Source organism: Cucumis sativus, chromosome 1, assembly GCF_000004075.3.
Source record: "Cucumis sativus cultivar 9930 chromosome 1, Cucumber_9930_V3, whole genome shotgun sequence".
Lineage (NCBI taxonomy): Eukaryota > Viridiplantae > Streptophyta > Magnoliopsida > Cucurbitales > Cucurbitaceae > Cucumis > Cucumis sativus.
Window position 1 is genome coordinate 26,861,658 of NC_026655.2, and position 14,907 is coordinate 26,876,564.

General features: G+C 35.2%; 1 protein-coding gene across 2 annotated transcripts; it reads right to left on the bottom strand.

Moving 5' to 3' along the window:
* Positions 1 to 220: 220 nt before the first annotated feature.
* LOC101221069 (bifunctional aspartokinase/homoserine dehydrogenase) lies at positions 221 to 11,181 on the bottom strand. 2 transcript variants are annotated; one of them, XM_011661784.2, is made up of 13 exons: positions 10,916 to 11,181; positions 7,152 to 7,302; positions 6,038 to 6,115; positions 5,755 to 5,870; positions 5,266 to 5,319; positions 4,209 to 4,296; positions 3,975 to 4,067; positions 3,358 to 3,398; positions 2,264 to 2,317; positions 1,823 to 1,992; positions 1,269 to 1,338; positions 638 to 808; positions 221 to 534 (listed from the first exon to the last, which is right to left on the bottom strand). In XM_011661784.2, exons 1-12 carry the CDS (start codon positions 11,009 to 11,011, stop codon positions 686 to 688), a joined length of 1,134 nt encoding a protein of 377 aa, XP_011660086.1. In that variant the 5' UTR covers positions 11,012 to 11,181; the 3' UTR covers positions 221 to 534; positions 638 to 685. The 2 variants fall into 2 exon arrangements, with proteins under 2 accessions (XP_011660086.1, XP_004144085.1); XM_004144037.3 differs by having other exon boundaries at positions 221 to 543; positions 10,916 to 11,179.
* Between the last annotated feature and the right edge of the window lie 3,726 nt (positions 11,182 to 14,907).

Sequence of the window (14,907 nt, forward strand, 5' to 3'; positions counted from 1 at the left end):
GATGATCAACTATATAGATAAAGTGGAGAAGTCTATTAGCAATAGTTAATAATTTTTTTTAAAAATATGGTTAATGCAAAACTCCCGAAAACATCTACATTGATAAACATCTAAAAATAATAGATTATAGTAGCATCAGTAATGTCCATCATTAAACATTTTGTTATATTTGAAAATATTTTAATTCATTTTGCTATATTTAAAAACGATTCCAAAAATATTGTTATAATCGAAAGTATTACCCTTTGCAAATACTTTTATTCATGCCAATAATAATAAACCATCCACCCTCAACCCTTGTTTGAACTAAAACAAGCTTCATTACACATTGAATCAAGAATTTTGATACTATTTCCTAAGTAATTTGTAAAGTTTTAACTCATCAAATTCTCAGTGCCGAATGGCTGAAACAGCAGGTTCCAAACCAAAAGTTTCACCAACAATATTTCTTACAAAATTTGCAATCCTAAGTTCCTCCAGCATTCTTGAATTGAAAGAGAACCACAGGTCATTTGTTGGGGAAACGAACTCCCACTGCAAAAACTGAAATTTCAGTTAGTAACCTCTCTCTTGAGCTATCAGCAAACTGAAGTAACAATGAAAATAATTGCTTTCAAGGATGAGTGTCGCATCTCACATGGAGCTTTTAACTTCAGGGTTCATCCAAGTAGACACAGATATCCCTTCAAAATAAATCCTGAAGGTCAAGGATATCAGCTAAGACACCAGCTGCTGTCGTGTCATTACCCGCCCCAGCGCCTTGAATGACAAGAGGTCGTTCGTTGTAGCATCGGCTGTATACCACCAGCTGTAATTGCACGGAACGAGTGAATCAATTTCTATGCACATTTTATACAAGGAAATGCAATAATGGAGTATACAATGAAGACCATGATAGAAAAAGGGAAAGGTGTTCCTTTTCCTCATTTTTTTTGCATAATGCTTACATGATTTTTTGTAGCTAAGCATTTGACATTCAAAAAGATTAGTCTAAAGCGATGCACATCCTGAAGGCTTCCAATTCTGGTTAAAACGTAGTCTAATGTGATGCACATCTTAACCTTCCATAACCATAGTATATTAGGAAGTATAAGCCTCGTATATTGTGTCTTACCCATTTCCCACGTCTATATCATTTTCATTTAACTTAAAACAGTATACAAAAAAATTAATCAACTCATGGTAATTCTAGGGCTGGGATGTGATCTTTGTGCGTGTGTGCGTTCATGCATGTGAGTGTGGGGTGGGGTGGGGAGGAAGGTACTTACCACATTGTCACTTCCTTTCAATCTTCCCAATGGAGAATCTTTGGGAAACTCTTGAAGTCCAACTTCACACCTAACAAATATTTTTCCAAAAGATAACATGACCGCATGAATGTGTACTTCTCTACCATTATCTATAGTAATTGTTGAAGAAATGACAGCAAGACCCTCCTTTTCTGATAGATAGAATTAACTAGGAACTGATTCGAAGGAAGCATGTTCCCAAGGATAGACCAAACTATGTGACAATAGCCACAAAAACAAATTTGTGAGAAAGCAATATCTACTTCCTTGCAGTTTGTTCAGAAATGAAGAGGGAAGTAGTAAATAATCTTTAAGCATGTAAAACAAATTAATTGGTGCTTTCAACCACATAAAAGTTAAACTCTTTCATTTTTGATTGCTTTCAGTTTCCTTCTAAACAATCTAGCAGATTAGACGAGGATAAAACAATCATAGTTCATAGTTAAATAACGATTTTTTCTACTCAGGGAAAAATAGAACATATGAAATACCTGTAACATAAAAGACAAAATCAAATCTACAAATAATAATACCTTGAGCTCGAGCTTTCAATCACACAGGCATAACGTAACACATTTCCTCTTGAGGAAGCCTTGGTAACTCTCTCCTGAATGTCACTGTCTAGAGCTAAAACTCCACTGTCTAAGAAGTCGTTAATAGGCATAACATCAGGTCCCATTTCTTTTGGAAACAAGCTTTCAACCTATGGAGAACTACGATTAGGGCAGGACAATGGATAGGTATAAAAGACAATCATGTAGACATATTTATTTCTACGAGAAACATCAATATCTTATACACTTTTTTTTATGAAACTGTGATGTTGTATACTTGTATACGCCCATATAAATTTCTCAAAGATGGATACACATTGTGTACGTATTTCATAATTCAATTCAGAATATTACTTGAGAATTTTAACCATAAAAACATCAAAGTTCTCTAAAGGAAGGAATAGAACTTCTAAAACTGACCTTAATATCACTCAAGTTGATCTGCTGTCCAAGAAGTCGAGCAAGTATCAGAGCCTGTTTATAAACATAAATAAGTTAGCAGAACATAAAATGCAAGAAACAATGCAGAGTTTACATCATAACTGTTAGCAGATAAAACTTATAGGACCAGACTGCAAGATAATTTGCTCAAAGGTCTAAAATTTGACTACATGACACCCAACAGAGCACCAGATTTCTGCCATTGTTAATCAAAGGACAAAAACAGTGATAAAATGGAAGAGCCACGTCCAATCTCCAAGTATTGGGACCATAAGGAATTAGAACATGATAATAGCTTAATTTGATGTTTTAAGAGTTTAGACACCATCAGGCATCAACATTGCTATAAAAATCAACATTGCTGTCTTTTGGTGAAAGAATCAACACCCTTTTGTTCTTTATAGCCCACCTCTTTTTCATTTCCAATTGGATTTCTTTTTTGTAATTCACCAATAATAGGGTGGTTGGAGATTTCCTCTATTTCATTAATCAATGGCATTGTTTCTTCTATACAAAAAACATTGCTATATCTAACACTTGATGCATAAAAATGATTTTGTGTATGTAACAAGGAAAATATATTGTCACACATTTTGATATGGCAATAGAGAAGATAGCCTCCTGTGTTTGCACAAAATGAATGAAAGAAAAGCAATCACGACAGTTCCAGCCTTCCAAGATATCTGGAGCGCTCCACAAAAAGCCAGATGACTACCTCCTTATTCTTGTTATACTACTTCCCTATATATGCTTCTAACAGATTGCCTTCCTAGAGATCACATATTCCCTACAACAAAATATTAACTTCTGGCACATGTAACTATTCCTCCCTCATTCACGTACTTTCCTTCGTACACCCTGCTCCTTGCGCAAATGAGACGGCTTTTCTTCTCTGCCTGCCACATCTCCATTCACATCTCTTGTGATGGATTATTGTGGACCAATACATAATTCCAGAGAAGTACGGTATGAGATTGTTTGAAGTTTAAACGATAACATAAAAGAATTTGGCAACAGAACTCATGCACTAAGCACAGGCCCTAAATATCACAAATCATGCATTAAAAACAGACCTTTCTTGCAACATCCATACCACTGAGGTCATCACGTGGATCTGCAACAGTGACATTATATAAAACTCGTTAAGTACATTGAATTTTCTTATTATAGATATATAATGTACAACACTGTAACAAGTGTTTGCACGAGTGCACATCTTTTTGTACTCGAACATCAGCTCCATCTAAAAGTACAAACCTAATAAGCTAGAAAAAGGAAGGTGGGTTGAGTAAGTGGAAATCACTAGCTACCCTACCCAATATGGAGGGTGTCAACCGGAGTAGTAATGTCCCAGTCCTTGGCAAATTCAAGCATTCATAAAATCAAAATTTTAACACTGTGGAGAGACTAAATGTTCTCTTGTGACGAGTGATTCATCCAGAGACTGGTTTCTTGGCAATATTATGGCCTTGCTCACTCAACCATGGTCGAGGAACAAAACTAAAGGGAAAGATATTTAGTGATGGGGCCACAAAAGCCATCTTAATTTGAAAAGAATGATTCTGTAGTTTTCCTTTTCCTAACAGCAAGTAATGATTCATTTCTTTCATGTCGTGAATTAAATGTAAAGATACTACTTGTAAAGTTATTTTTTTAAATAAAAATAACTAATTGAAATATTACTATAAACCTGGTTCTGTGTAGCCTAGGCTTTTAGCAACTTTAACAACTTGGCTCAAAGGCTTTCCTTCTTCAACTTCGCTCATTATGTACCCAAGTGTACCTTAACAAACATACAGGATGAAAACATTAATATTGCCTGAATAAGAAAGATATGATCAAAGAATTTCACTAATACCACAAATCCTTGGGAGAAACATAGTATTGGTGTATAAAAGAAATTATGCATTGAAGAATTTGATACCACTCAAACTCCCAATGATGTGATGGACAGGATCTCCAGAAGATAGGATACGAGTTAAGGAAGCTATAACAGGAAGGCCAGCACCAACCTATCACAAGAAAATCAAGTATTATATAATTGCATAAATTACTTCCCACTTATACACTCATTGCTCAATCAGGGAACATGGTACATCATTCCAGCGTAAGTTAGAAGCAATTAGTATTTCTTCAAGGAAGTAAATTTCACCTCAATCTTACATTCTTACTCAAAGCCCTAAATGAAATGATGAACGAAAAAGTGGCATCCAAGCTTTCAGTTTTTAGAATAATAAAAATAAATCAAAACACGTTTTGCTAATTATTTTATGAAGTATCCAATGATAAGGCATAAAAATAATTTTGACAAAAGAAACAATTTTCTGCTTTGGAGGCTTGTCCTGTAGAACTTTTATACAATAAAACTATTACTATTTAGAACGTTATTTGGTGGTTGGAAAATATGAAGGATAGCATGCAAATTTTTTCGTATTTCAACAACAAATGGGTGGGGTATGAGGGGATACAGACATCTAGCCTTTTAATTGATAATATGTATCTTAACCAGTTAAGCAATGCTCATGTTAGGTTATTGTGCAACAATTTACATATTTATGATGTTCTAAGGCAAAAAAAGAATCCTAAGAATTATTCCTCCATTTTTTTTCTCTCTTTGATACAGGTCCAAGAGTGAAACCCATTCAAATGGTTAAAGTATATAAAAGTAACTTTTTTTAATATCCAAAGAGAACAGCTTTCCGTATTGTTGTTCTAAAGGTTCAAGTATAAAACAGTAACTTTGTTGAATCATATCATGTCTTTGTGTTGATCTTCCAACTAGCTACCAATTATACAAATATTCCACTTGTTAGGAACCTCAACTGACTAGGCCATGGTGTCATGCAAATTTTGGTAAAACGTATTACATTCCCCTTCAGAGACATTGCAAGTCTGTCACAACTCTTTGACATGCTTTCTTTCAATTGCAAATTCTTCACCAAGAAAAAAATTCTTAAACATAAATCCGATATATTACTTACAGTTGATTCATGTCGAATACGACGAGGGTGCATAATCAGTTTGTTAAAATCCTCCTGCAACCACAAAATAATAAATATTTTAAATTTTCTATTATTTAGGCTTTTCAGCCAATATCTCAAAACAATATACAAGAAAATAATTGCCAGGCATCTCTCCATAAATTCATCAAGATCCTTTTGACAATGATAGTGAATGTAAGCACATATCCCTTGCAAAAGGCTTTGTGACCTAACACATTGGTCCCTTCCACAGTTTCCTGACCCCTTAAAATCTCAAAATTCAGTGTTGGCGAATTTTGAAAGAGTAGATTAATTTGGTAGTCAAGGAACTTGAGGAACCTTTTCTCATTTTAAGAGAATGGCAATGATATTGGTCAATACCAAAACTTTAATTAAAAAGAAAAAGGATGGACGTAGCCTAGGGATCTCAATTGACCAAAATCAAAATGTTGCTGCATTTTATTTATTGAAGACAAAAGTGTGTATTACGATTGTAGAAGTCAAAGGCTTCTTATTTGCCAAGACAATGCAACAACCCAAGTCAACCACTTGCTTTAACAGATTAACAGTGTCAGAACTGGCAGAGCAATCAACACAGGTGAGACCTACAACAATAGATGAAGAAAATATTGAAATAAGTAAAAATAAATCGAAACACAGCGTATGAGAGTGGAACTAGCATTCAAATGGTGTGAGATACAGTACGAGGGAACGCTCAAGGACCAAGATTGTACTCAACTAAAATGTTTAGCAGTTCACATAAACCACAAACCTGTCGATTTACCAAGAAGAGTCGCAATATCAATGACTTTTTTAGTCGCTTCTGTGTTCAAGAATAGTTTTCTCTCACCTGCCAAAAGATATCTCATTCAAAAAACATAGATTGATGATGAATGATATGAAATATATTAAACCTTGCCCAGTGTGCCCCATTTTCAATTCTATGAAGCCTAGATAAATAACAGCTCATGGATCATTCTTTCAAACGCCTAGAGATGCATTGAGAATGAGATCTATGATGCTATCTTTCAAAAGTTTGACTTGAAAGGCAGTGAAGAGTTTTTCACATTTCCAGGAAAGGATAGATTTGGGGGAATGTTTATTATGCAGCTTCCCCTTGGAAACTTTTTAACCAAAAATCTTCGTACCAGTATGTATTTAAAATAAAACTAAATTCTTTTGTGATTAGTGGTAACATAAGGAATTTTAATTCTTTTGGTTATATTGGTTTGTTTTATTTTTTAGAAAAACAAGATATGACGCTTTTCGTTAAGAAAATGAAAAGAGACTAATGCTAGAGGAAACAAAACCTAAAAGGAGTAACGGAGCACCAAGTAACAATACAAAACAAAACAAATACAACCACTAACAGAGAACATAAAGAAAAAATATGAAGGACAAAAACAAGAACATAACCAAGAAAATTAACCCAAACAGTAAACACTAAATAGGAAAAATGAAAGAGTTCCAGTTTCTGTAAATATCCTGAATGGAGAATTCTTTTGGAGTTTTGGTGATATTGCTTGATTATCTTTTTTGTACTTTTCACAGTTTATTAAAATAATCTTTGTTCCAAAGCTATAAATATTCATTAGTTGATATAGGAGAAGGAATAAAGGGAAAACTTAAAAGAGGGCATGGCCTAGAGACAGCCTCCAAAAAATAAGCAAGCTAAAAATAATGCTATCCAACCACCAAAACAAGTTAAGTATACCCCAAAATCAGATTACTATATCATAGTTCATTAATATTAGAAGTTTATATATACACACACAATGTGTGTGTGTGTGTGTGTATGAGATGTATTATAACTTGAAGTAACATTGGCAATTTATACGCTGTTTTGTTTTTCACCATCTCTACTAGATTAAGAAGTGAGGAATTACCAAAATTACTAAGATCGGATAAAGAGCCACCGCCCAACTTGATACGGCAAGTTTCCAATAAAATCTTGTCATTTAACTCGGTTGTGAGTACATCAGATGCAACAACTAGTGATCTACTATCACCAACCCCTATAACCCGCAAGTGGACCCCCTGCAAGCAAATTTGTCAAAATTTTCTAAAGTTCGAGTATAAAGGATGAAGCAATCATGAATTATTTACCTCAAAATTGAAGGTGAAACATAACTTAAATAAAAATACCAACAAGTTTGCCTCAATGAAAACATGCTCATTTACTCCTAGGTATCCCATGTTCTAATCTAAATACCTTTTTTTTTCTTTTTATCCAAAGCAACAGATCATGTATAACTCATAAACATAGCTTCTAGGTGAGGGGTGATTCATATGTTCAGAGTGCCTACATCAACTTTCAAAGAGCATCATTGAAGATTTATTTATTCTTCAGCTTCAAGATTGAAGCAAGGCCGCACAACTGACTAATTGGGTGTGTCAATGTAAAGCCTAAGGGAGTGTTTGGGGCAAAGTGGAGTTGTGAACTCCAAAGGGTCGTGAAATTTGGAGCCCCACAGTGTAAAGAAGGCATAAAATTGATGTTTTTAGTCACAAGCCCACGAACTCCTTGGGCCAAACAAGGAGTGGTTCATAACTCCACACTTTCCAACTCCTACTTCACCGACATCTTGGTCCAAACACCCTCTAAGGAATTCTAGGTATCTAGTAACACATTTAGTGAGACAGGAAGCCATTTGCTAGATATTATATTAAATTTACCCTCACCTACTAAGTTAAGCTTTTGGGTCGATTGGTGATTTAAATAGTATAAGAGCAGATAGTCTAGGGGGGTCCCGTGTTCTAGCTTCTACATAGTTGTTTCCTCCCCATTTAATAGATCCATTTGTTGTATCTTTCTTCATAATTCAAGCCCACTTTTGAGATAGATTCTTTGTAAATAAAGCATGGGATGATGAATTTGAAAATACAAGAGCTTATAGGCAAGCTCGCCTATTTTCTGATCACTTCCCTATCTTGCTTAAGGCTGGTTCCTTAAGCTGGGACCCTCCCACTCCAGGTTTTTGTACCAACCCTCTACTGAGAGATTAGCACCTTGATTTACTGAGAACAAAATGGACTGGCTCCTTTCGGGAGAGAGTCATCTCAAAACTTGAAAGAATCCTTAGGATTTTTTTTGGGAGGGGCAGAAAGGTAGTAGAATTAATCACCTTGTTAGATGGTAAACAGTCGCAAGAGATTTGGTGGATGAAGGTCTTGACTTAGGAGGCTATAAAGCAAGAAATATGGCCCTTTTAGCGGAATGGGGCTGGAGATACTTGGAGGAAGAAGATTCTCTGTGGTGCAAAGTGGTAAGAAGCATACATGGCAAAGATATTTTTAATTGGCACACTACAGGCAAAGAAGAAAAATGTTTGAGAAGCCCATGGGTCAGCATTTCCAGATCATGGCTCAAAATAGATGCTCTAACAACTTTTAGATTGGGAAATGGTAGAAGGCCTTTTGGCTAGATCCATGGGAGAGTGAGATTCCTCTTCCTTCCCTCGACTTTAAAAATTGCCATACTCCCCAATGGCTCGATTGCTGATCACTGGGACTTTTCAATGGCATCATGGTCAATTATTTTCCATTGTTTACTAAAAGATGAGGACATCACAGAATTCCAATCACTTCTCAGCAAAATTGCATATAAAAGCCCTTCGGAATCTCAACAGTTGGGTATGGTCTTTAAATGGCAGTGGGAAGTTCATGGTAAAGTCCCTTACGCATCACTTATCCCCCTCCTCCCCTTTGGACAAACCTCTTTCTAAAGCCATTTGGAAATCCGGCTAGCCCGAGAAGGGTGAATATTCTGTTTTGGATTATGATGGTGGGAAATTTGAACGTATCCTCAGTTATGCAACATAAACTGCCTACAGATGCCTCTCCCCTCCATTTGCCTGTTGTCTACGGGACAAAGAAGACCCACTGCACCTATTCATTTTCTGCAAATATTAGGCTTCATGTTGGGAAAGTCTGTTAAAAGAGTTCAATCTATCTTGGGTTTTTGGAGCAGATTTTAAAGACAATGTGAAGGCCTTATTAAGAGGATCCAACTTGCATAAAGAAGCCACACTACTTTGGGAAAATGCTGTGAAAACTATCTTGGCAGAAATAGGGTTTGAAAGGAATCAAAGAGTCTTCCATGATAAATCGATGGGCTGTTTTGATCGCTTTGATATAGCACACAAAAATGCTTCTTCTCGGTGCACCCTCTCAAAACTTTTTGGAAGCTACTCAATTCTAGATCTCAACTTAAATTGAAGGGCTTTTATCTTTCCACCTTATTTTTGTTGCTTTCATTTCTTTCGTTTGATTTCTTCTCTATTATGGTTACTTCTTTTTGTGTCAAACTCCTCATTAGTCATGAACTAGTAAAGACTCATTATTATGACTTAGTTTTGAGTTTGTTTTCCCATTTTTGTTTTTGTTATTATGGATATGATGAGGTCTCTAAGGGGGTGTCAAACCCATAAGTGAGGGGGAGTGGTTAGATATTATATTAAATTTACCCTCACCACTAGCTCAAGCTTCTAGGTCAATTGGTGATTTAAGATGGTATTCGAGCAGGTGGTCCAGAGAGGTCCTATGTTTGATTTTCACTTGTTTGGTCTTTCTTGATATTTCAAGCCCAGAAGTGAGGACGAGTGTTACATATTTAATTAAATTTGTTGTCACTCACTAGCTTAAGCTTTTGGGTCGATTGGTGATTTAAGACCACTTGGCCTACAATGGTAAAATAAAATATATAAATACATAAACCAAAGTGAGTTCAGGCTTGTAACTCAACCTGATTGTATGGTAGCTTGAACCAAGTGAGACCAAGAGTTCAAAACTTGACCTATGTGAGATGAATTGTTTTCTTGCTCGACCCGAATTGTCTAGCCAATGCACACACACACAAACAAAAAAAAACTCAAGGACATATCTGTCTGTAAGGTGGGATTGTATTTTAACCCCAACCTAACACATCCCACGCTGTTGTAATTGTAGTGACACCACAACCACTCATAGAAGTCACTGAATCACCTACAATATCCTTCGCAGTTGAAGCTATGCAAACTACCTGTTAAGTTAGAAACTGGTGAGTGGTGACCATATAGCAAAATCCAACAACTAGCAACCTACAACTAGCGATGGCAATATAGCATCTTTTTTCTCAATATATAAAAAGTTTAAAGAGGGAAGAAAAAAACTAGATGGATATTAGGCTCCCTACAGCAGTGAAACTCTGTCAAGCTCAAGACCAAACTAACTTAAACTTTCAAACTTATAAAGATGTTCAAACGGCGTCCAACAGCTCTTCTCTTTCTAATTAAGCTCCAACTAGGGACACTCCTCAAGCATCATATCTCCATTCTTAACATCTCCAACCAAGTTTTCGATTATCATGCACATGATTAGTCCAATCAACTCTCCAACCAAATTCTCGCAACAACAATTTCCATTTCCCAAACATACATCGAGAAACATTTGTTCACATAACAATTAGAATCTTCAGCCAACAATCCTAGGAGGACAATAATACCATGCATCCAAAGGAATCACACTGTTGATAACGAAGCTCAACACCAAATATACTTAAGATCAAAATATATGGATATAGCTCTAAACATTATCGTAACCCAGTAAAATTATTGGCTGTATATTTCGAAAGAACGTCAGAAACAGGCAAAAAAGAGAGGAGGAGAAATGCCTGTTTAGCGTGAAGTGGTCGGCAGGATACGATGTGGTGAAGGAGCTGACGGCCAACACCGCCGCAGCCCATCAGAATCAAAGGGATGGTCTTCATTCTCTTGTCAATGGATGTCTAATCTCCTCCCAATTTTTGAGAAAATTTTTGTGATGACCTTCAAATCCTGTAGGCCTTCTCTAAGCTGATAGTAATCACAGTGATCCGTAGTGATACGAAAGTATGAATTTTTTGAAACAAAAGAGGGGGCGTTTTCCAATATAGTAAGTAATCCATCACGGTATATTTGTAAATATTTTAACGGTTATGTCATTTGAAATAATTTTTTAAATAAAGCATACGTTATAGCTTTAGTTGGTATTAATAAGTCATTAGATTTTTTTTTTTTTTTGTATTTGGATCACCTTTTTGTTCTTTTTTTTCTCGTTTTTGTTCATTTTCTAGCTCTTAATCTCATCTGTTCGCTTTTTAGCTTGCCTTTTCTGCTATTACTTTAGTTCTTGTTCGTGTGCTTTAGTTCATTTGTGATTTGAATAATTTTTGTTTGTTGTCATCGATGTTGCATGTTATTGGATGAAGATAAAACTTTGTTTGCTGTTGTCATTGTTGTTGTTGGAGGCAACGTAAAGTTATGGAGCATTATCATTGCTATAAACGAAATATGTATAAGGAATCGAGAGAAAGAGGATGAAAGGAGAATAAAAAAGGAGATTTAAAGAGAGAAATCAAACCAAAGTTTAAAGAGAAAGGAATAAATAAAGTATTATACAAAGTTTTTAAAGGTTATAAAATCTTATCTTGAAAAACCCCAAATGTAAAGTTTTTTTAGGTCAATCTATCAAATCTCATCACTTTATTTATTAGTATCGTTTTAGTACAACTATTAGTGGAAGATATTTTGAACGGTTGTGAGACTTATTTAGCGCTGGAAACCTAAGTTGGTGGATTGCTTTGATATACCCTTGAATTAATTAATTGTTAAATATAGATGTAAAAATGAAAAAAAAAATCATATCCAATATGTTAAATAATCCTAATCCTTGATTTTGGAAGTTTTTTTTTTGTGTGTTTAAGAAAGTTGGGGTTGAGAATTGCATAATTCTAATATTGATGCAATTTTAATATTGCATAGTTATGCGTTCATAGGTTATAAAATAGTGTATCCATTTATGTATGGATGTGATCATTGATCATGTTTAAACATGAGACTATTCGAGTTTAGGTGTTTATTAATATTCTTCCATTGTTGGAACTTGACTCTTCAAATTTAATTGTCTATTGATTATTCTGTGTGCAGTTGTTACAAAATCTCGAATGGGTGTGTTCATTCATGTATGGACGCTATTTGTTTAAAGGGTGGCTTGTTGAGAGACATTAAAACAATAAAGGCAATCTATCATATATATATATATACACACACACGTTGTGTGTGCATTTGTGTATGTATATATCAACTTTTAAGTTGAATAAGTAGAGCTTATGTCAACAAAACATCATTGTTCGAGTGTGGATAGTGTTACCATTTTAGATGAAATGCATTTAGAAGAAAAACGCAATCCACACTAACATATTTTCCATAAATAAATGTGAAAATGCAACAAGGGATATAATCACCCTAGAAATAGAAAACATCATCTTCCAAGAAAGAGGAAGATTCCCCAAAACTCAAAAAAGAATACAAAACCTAGGACCAAGCCAATCTAGCTAGTGAGTGCTCTGCCCAATTATAACTCCTAGGACAAAACAATAAAGAAACATTGTGGAGGCGTCACGTCAATTACTTCAGAGCGCACAAAGACACACCTTTAATCTCAATAAGGTCATTATCAATGTATGACAAATAAGAAATCCTCTCACTCAAGTCTGACTCAATAAGCAAATGGGAGATTGAGGCACAAAATCTAGACAGTAGAGAATCCAGACCTGCATCAATCACTCTAAGAAGCATATGTATTCATCTGACTCAATATGTATTTAAGAAGCATATGTCATTCACCAACTTTTGAAACTCACACCAATCAAAGTTATGATCGAGTCATGGATCACCCAACCCAAACCACCCACGCCACTCCAAGAAGCATATGTATTCATCTTCCAACCCATGGGGGTCGTTTCCACAACCTATGACTCAATAGACTCTTCGACAAAGGGGCATACAACTAATGATCACAAGAGAGGTTTGTATCGTACACCACTAGTTGGATTAATCAACCTACACAATTTGCTCAACACCCATGGAAAGATCAAGAGCGAACTTCTTGACCATCCATGTGTTTCTACATGTCCACACCCACCAAATCAAAATAATGGTGGCAGTCTCATCCTCATTAAACATTTTCATTTTCAGTATCCAATCCCAAGGCATCATCATGAACAACCTTTCTTCCCTGCAAGAAGAAAAAGACAATAATAAGTTAGGGGAAAAAAGAAGTTCAACCCTTTTTAGCCAACCTACAATTCCACAAAATATGGATCGCATACTCCTCAATTCCTTTGCAAAAAGGACATAAAGGGTGATTGGTGATGTCTTTCTTCCATAAATTAAAATTTACAAAATTTAGCTTTGGGAAGAACTCTCACTTTCCAAAGGGCATTCCAACGACCTTTCAACCTAAGAGGATTTAAAGACGAGACCTCATCAAAATCATTAATATTAACTGCAAGATGATACGCACTATTAATCGAAAATTTTTCTTTTGAGTCAAGGCCTCATAAAATCTTGTCCAGAAAGTCAGAGTTCCTAAAGGGAATGTTTAGAATAGCCTTTGTTTCTATCCATGAGACTAGAAACTCATATTCCCTTAAACTCACTTGAAGCCAAAACCAACTTAATTACGTTCAGCACAATGAGGAAGCCAATGGTATTCATCGATGATAATATGTCTACCATTGCCTCCTCTCCACTGTAAACCTTTCTCAAATAAGCTTCATCCCCAAATAATACTTCTCCACATGTAAGAAAGATTTTTCTCAAGGGGAATTTGAGAAAGGAAACACCATTGCAATACCTCCCTTTAAGAACTTTACCCAGGAGATTGTTAAGATCCTTACAAAGGCGTCAACTTTGTATTGGCCAACATTACTTGGTTGAAAAGAGAGAAGTTCTTAAAATCCAAGTCACCCCTCCAGTTACTTTTACAAAGATTTATCCAACTAAGCCAATGAATTTTCTTAGCCTTAGAACTCAAACCCCACCTCAACTTGAGTGGGCTTGTCACCCACCACATTCTTACTAAAAATCACAACAAACTTGCTCAGGTTAATCGTTCAACTCGAGGTGCACTCATAGTCGTTGAGGACCTATTTTATAGTATGACGGTCCCTCTCAAGAGCCTTACAAAAAATCAAACTATTGTAAGCGAAAAAACATGTGAGAACTAGAAGGGTTAAACTTGTTAATATTCAAATTGTAGAAATTGTCCTTCAACTCCTCCCTAACCAAAAAAGCATATAAACATTCAGCATACAAAAGAAACAGGTAAGGAGATAGCGAGTCTCCTTATCTAACACCCCTCTAAGGATAGAACTCTTAGAAGGACACCCATTAACAAGCACTTCAAATCCCACATGCTTAACACAACTCATAACTTTATCAATCCAATCCTTCGAGAAGGCAAGCTTAGACATGAATTTTTTCCAAGAAAAGCCACTCGACTCAATGGTGTTACCTTTTGAATGAGTGCATTTTGTTGCAAATTTTAGCATATTATTTATTTGTATCATATATTTATAAATATAGAAGGTAAACTATTTCAATGTACTCAACATGATTTCTAACTAATAAACGAAAATGAAGTTTCAATATTCATAAAAATATCTCTCCACATCATACAATAATAATACAATAGATTATAAAATTTATAAAGATTACTCGTTATTAAAGAAAAAAACAAAGCTTAATAGACATCTACAATTTCCTCCTAAAATTAGAAAGTAATCAAATCTAAACGAGCATAATTTTTTAATATATGTAGTTCAAATCTACACCTTATATT

Bases quoted from the DNA above. Each gene is read 5' to 3' on its own strand.
- LOC101221069 (XM_011661784.2), bottom strand. From the start codon at position 11,011: ATGAAGACCATCCCTTTGATTCTGATGGGCTGCGGCGGTGTTGGCCGT. The intron at 7,303-10,915 runs GCATTTCTCCTC...ATTTGCTTGCAG, and splicing joins GACCACTTCACGCTAAACAG to GGGGTCCACTTGCGGGTTAT. The intron at 4,068-4,208 runs GTATCAAATTCT...ATGTTTGTTAAG, and splicing joins CATCATTGGGAGTTTGAGTG to GTACACTTGGGTACATAATG.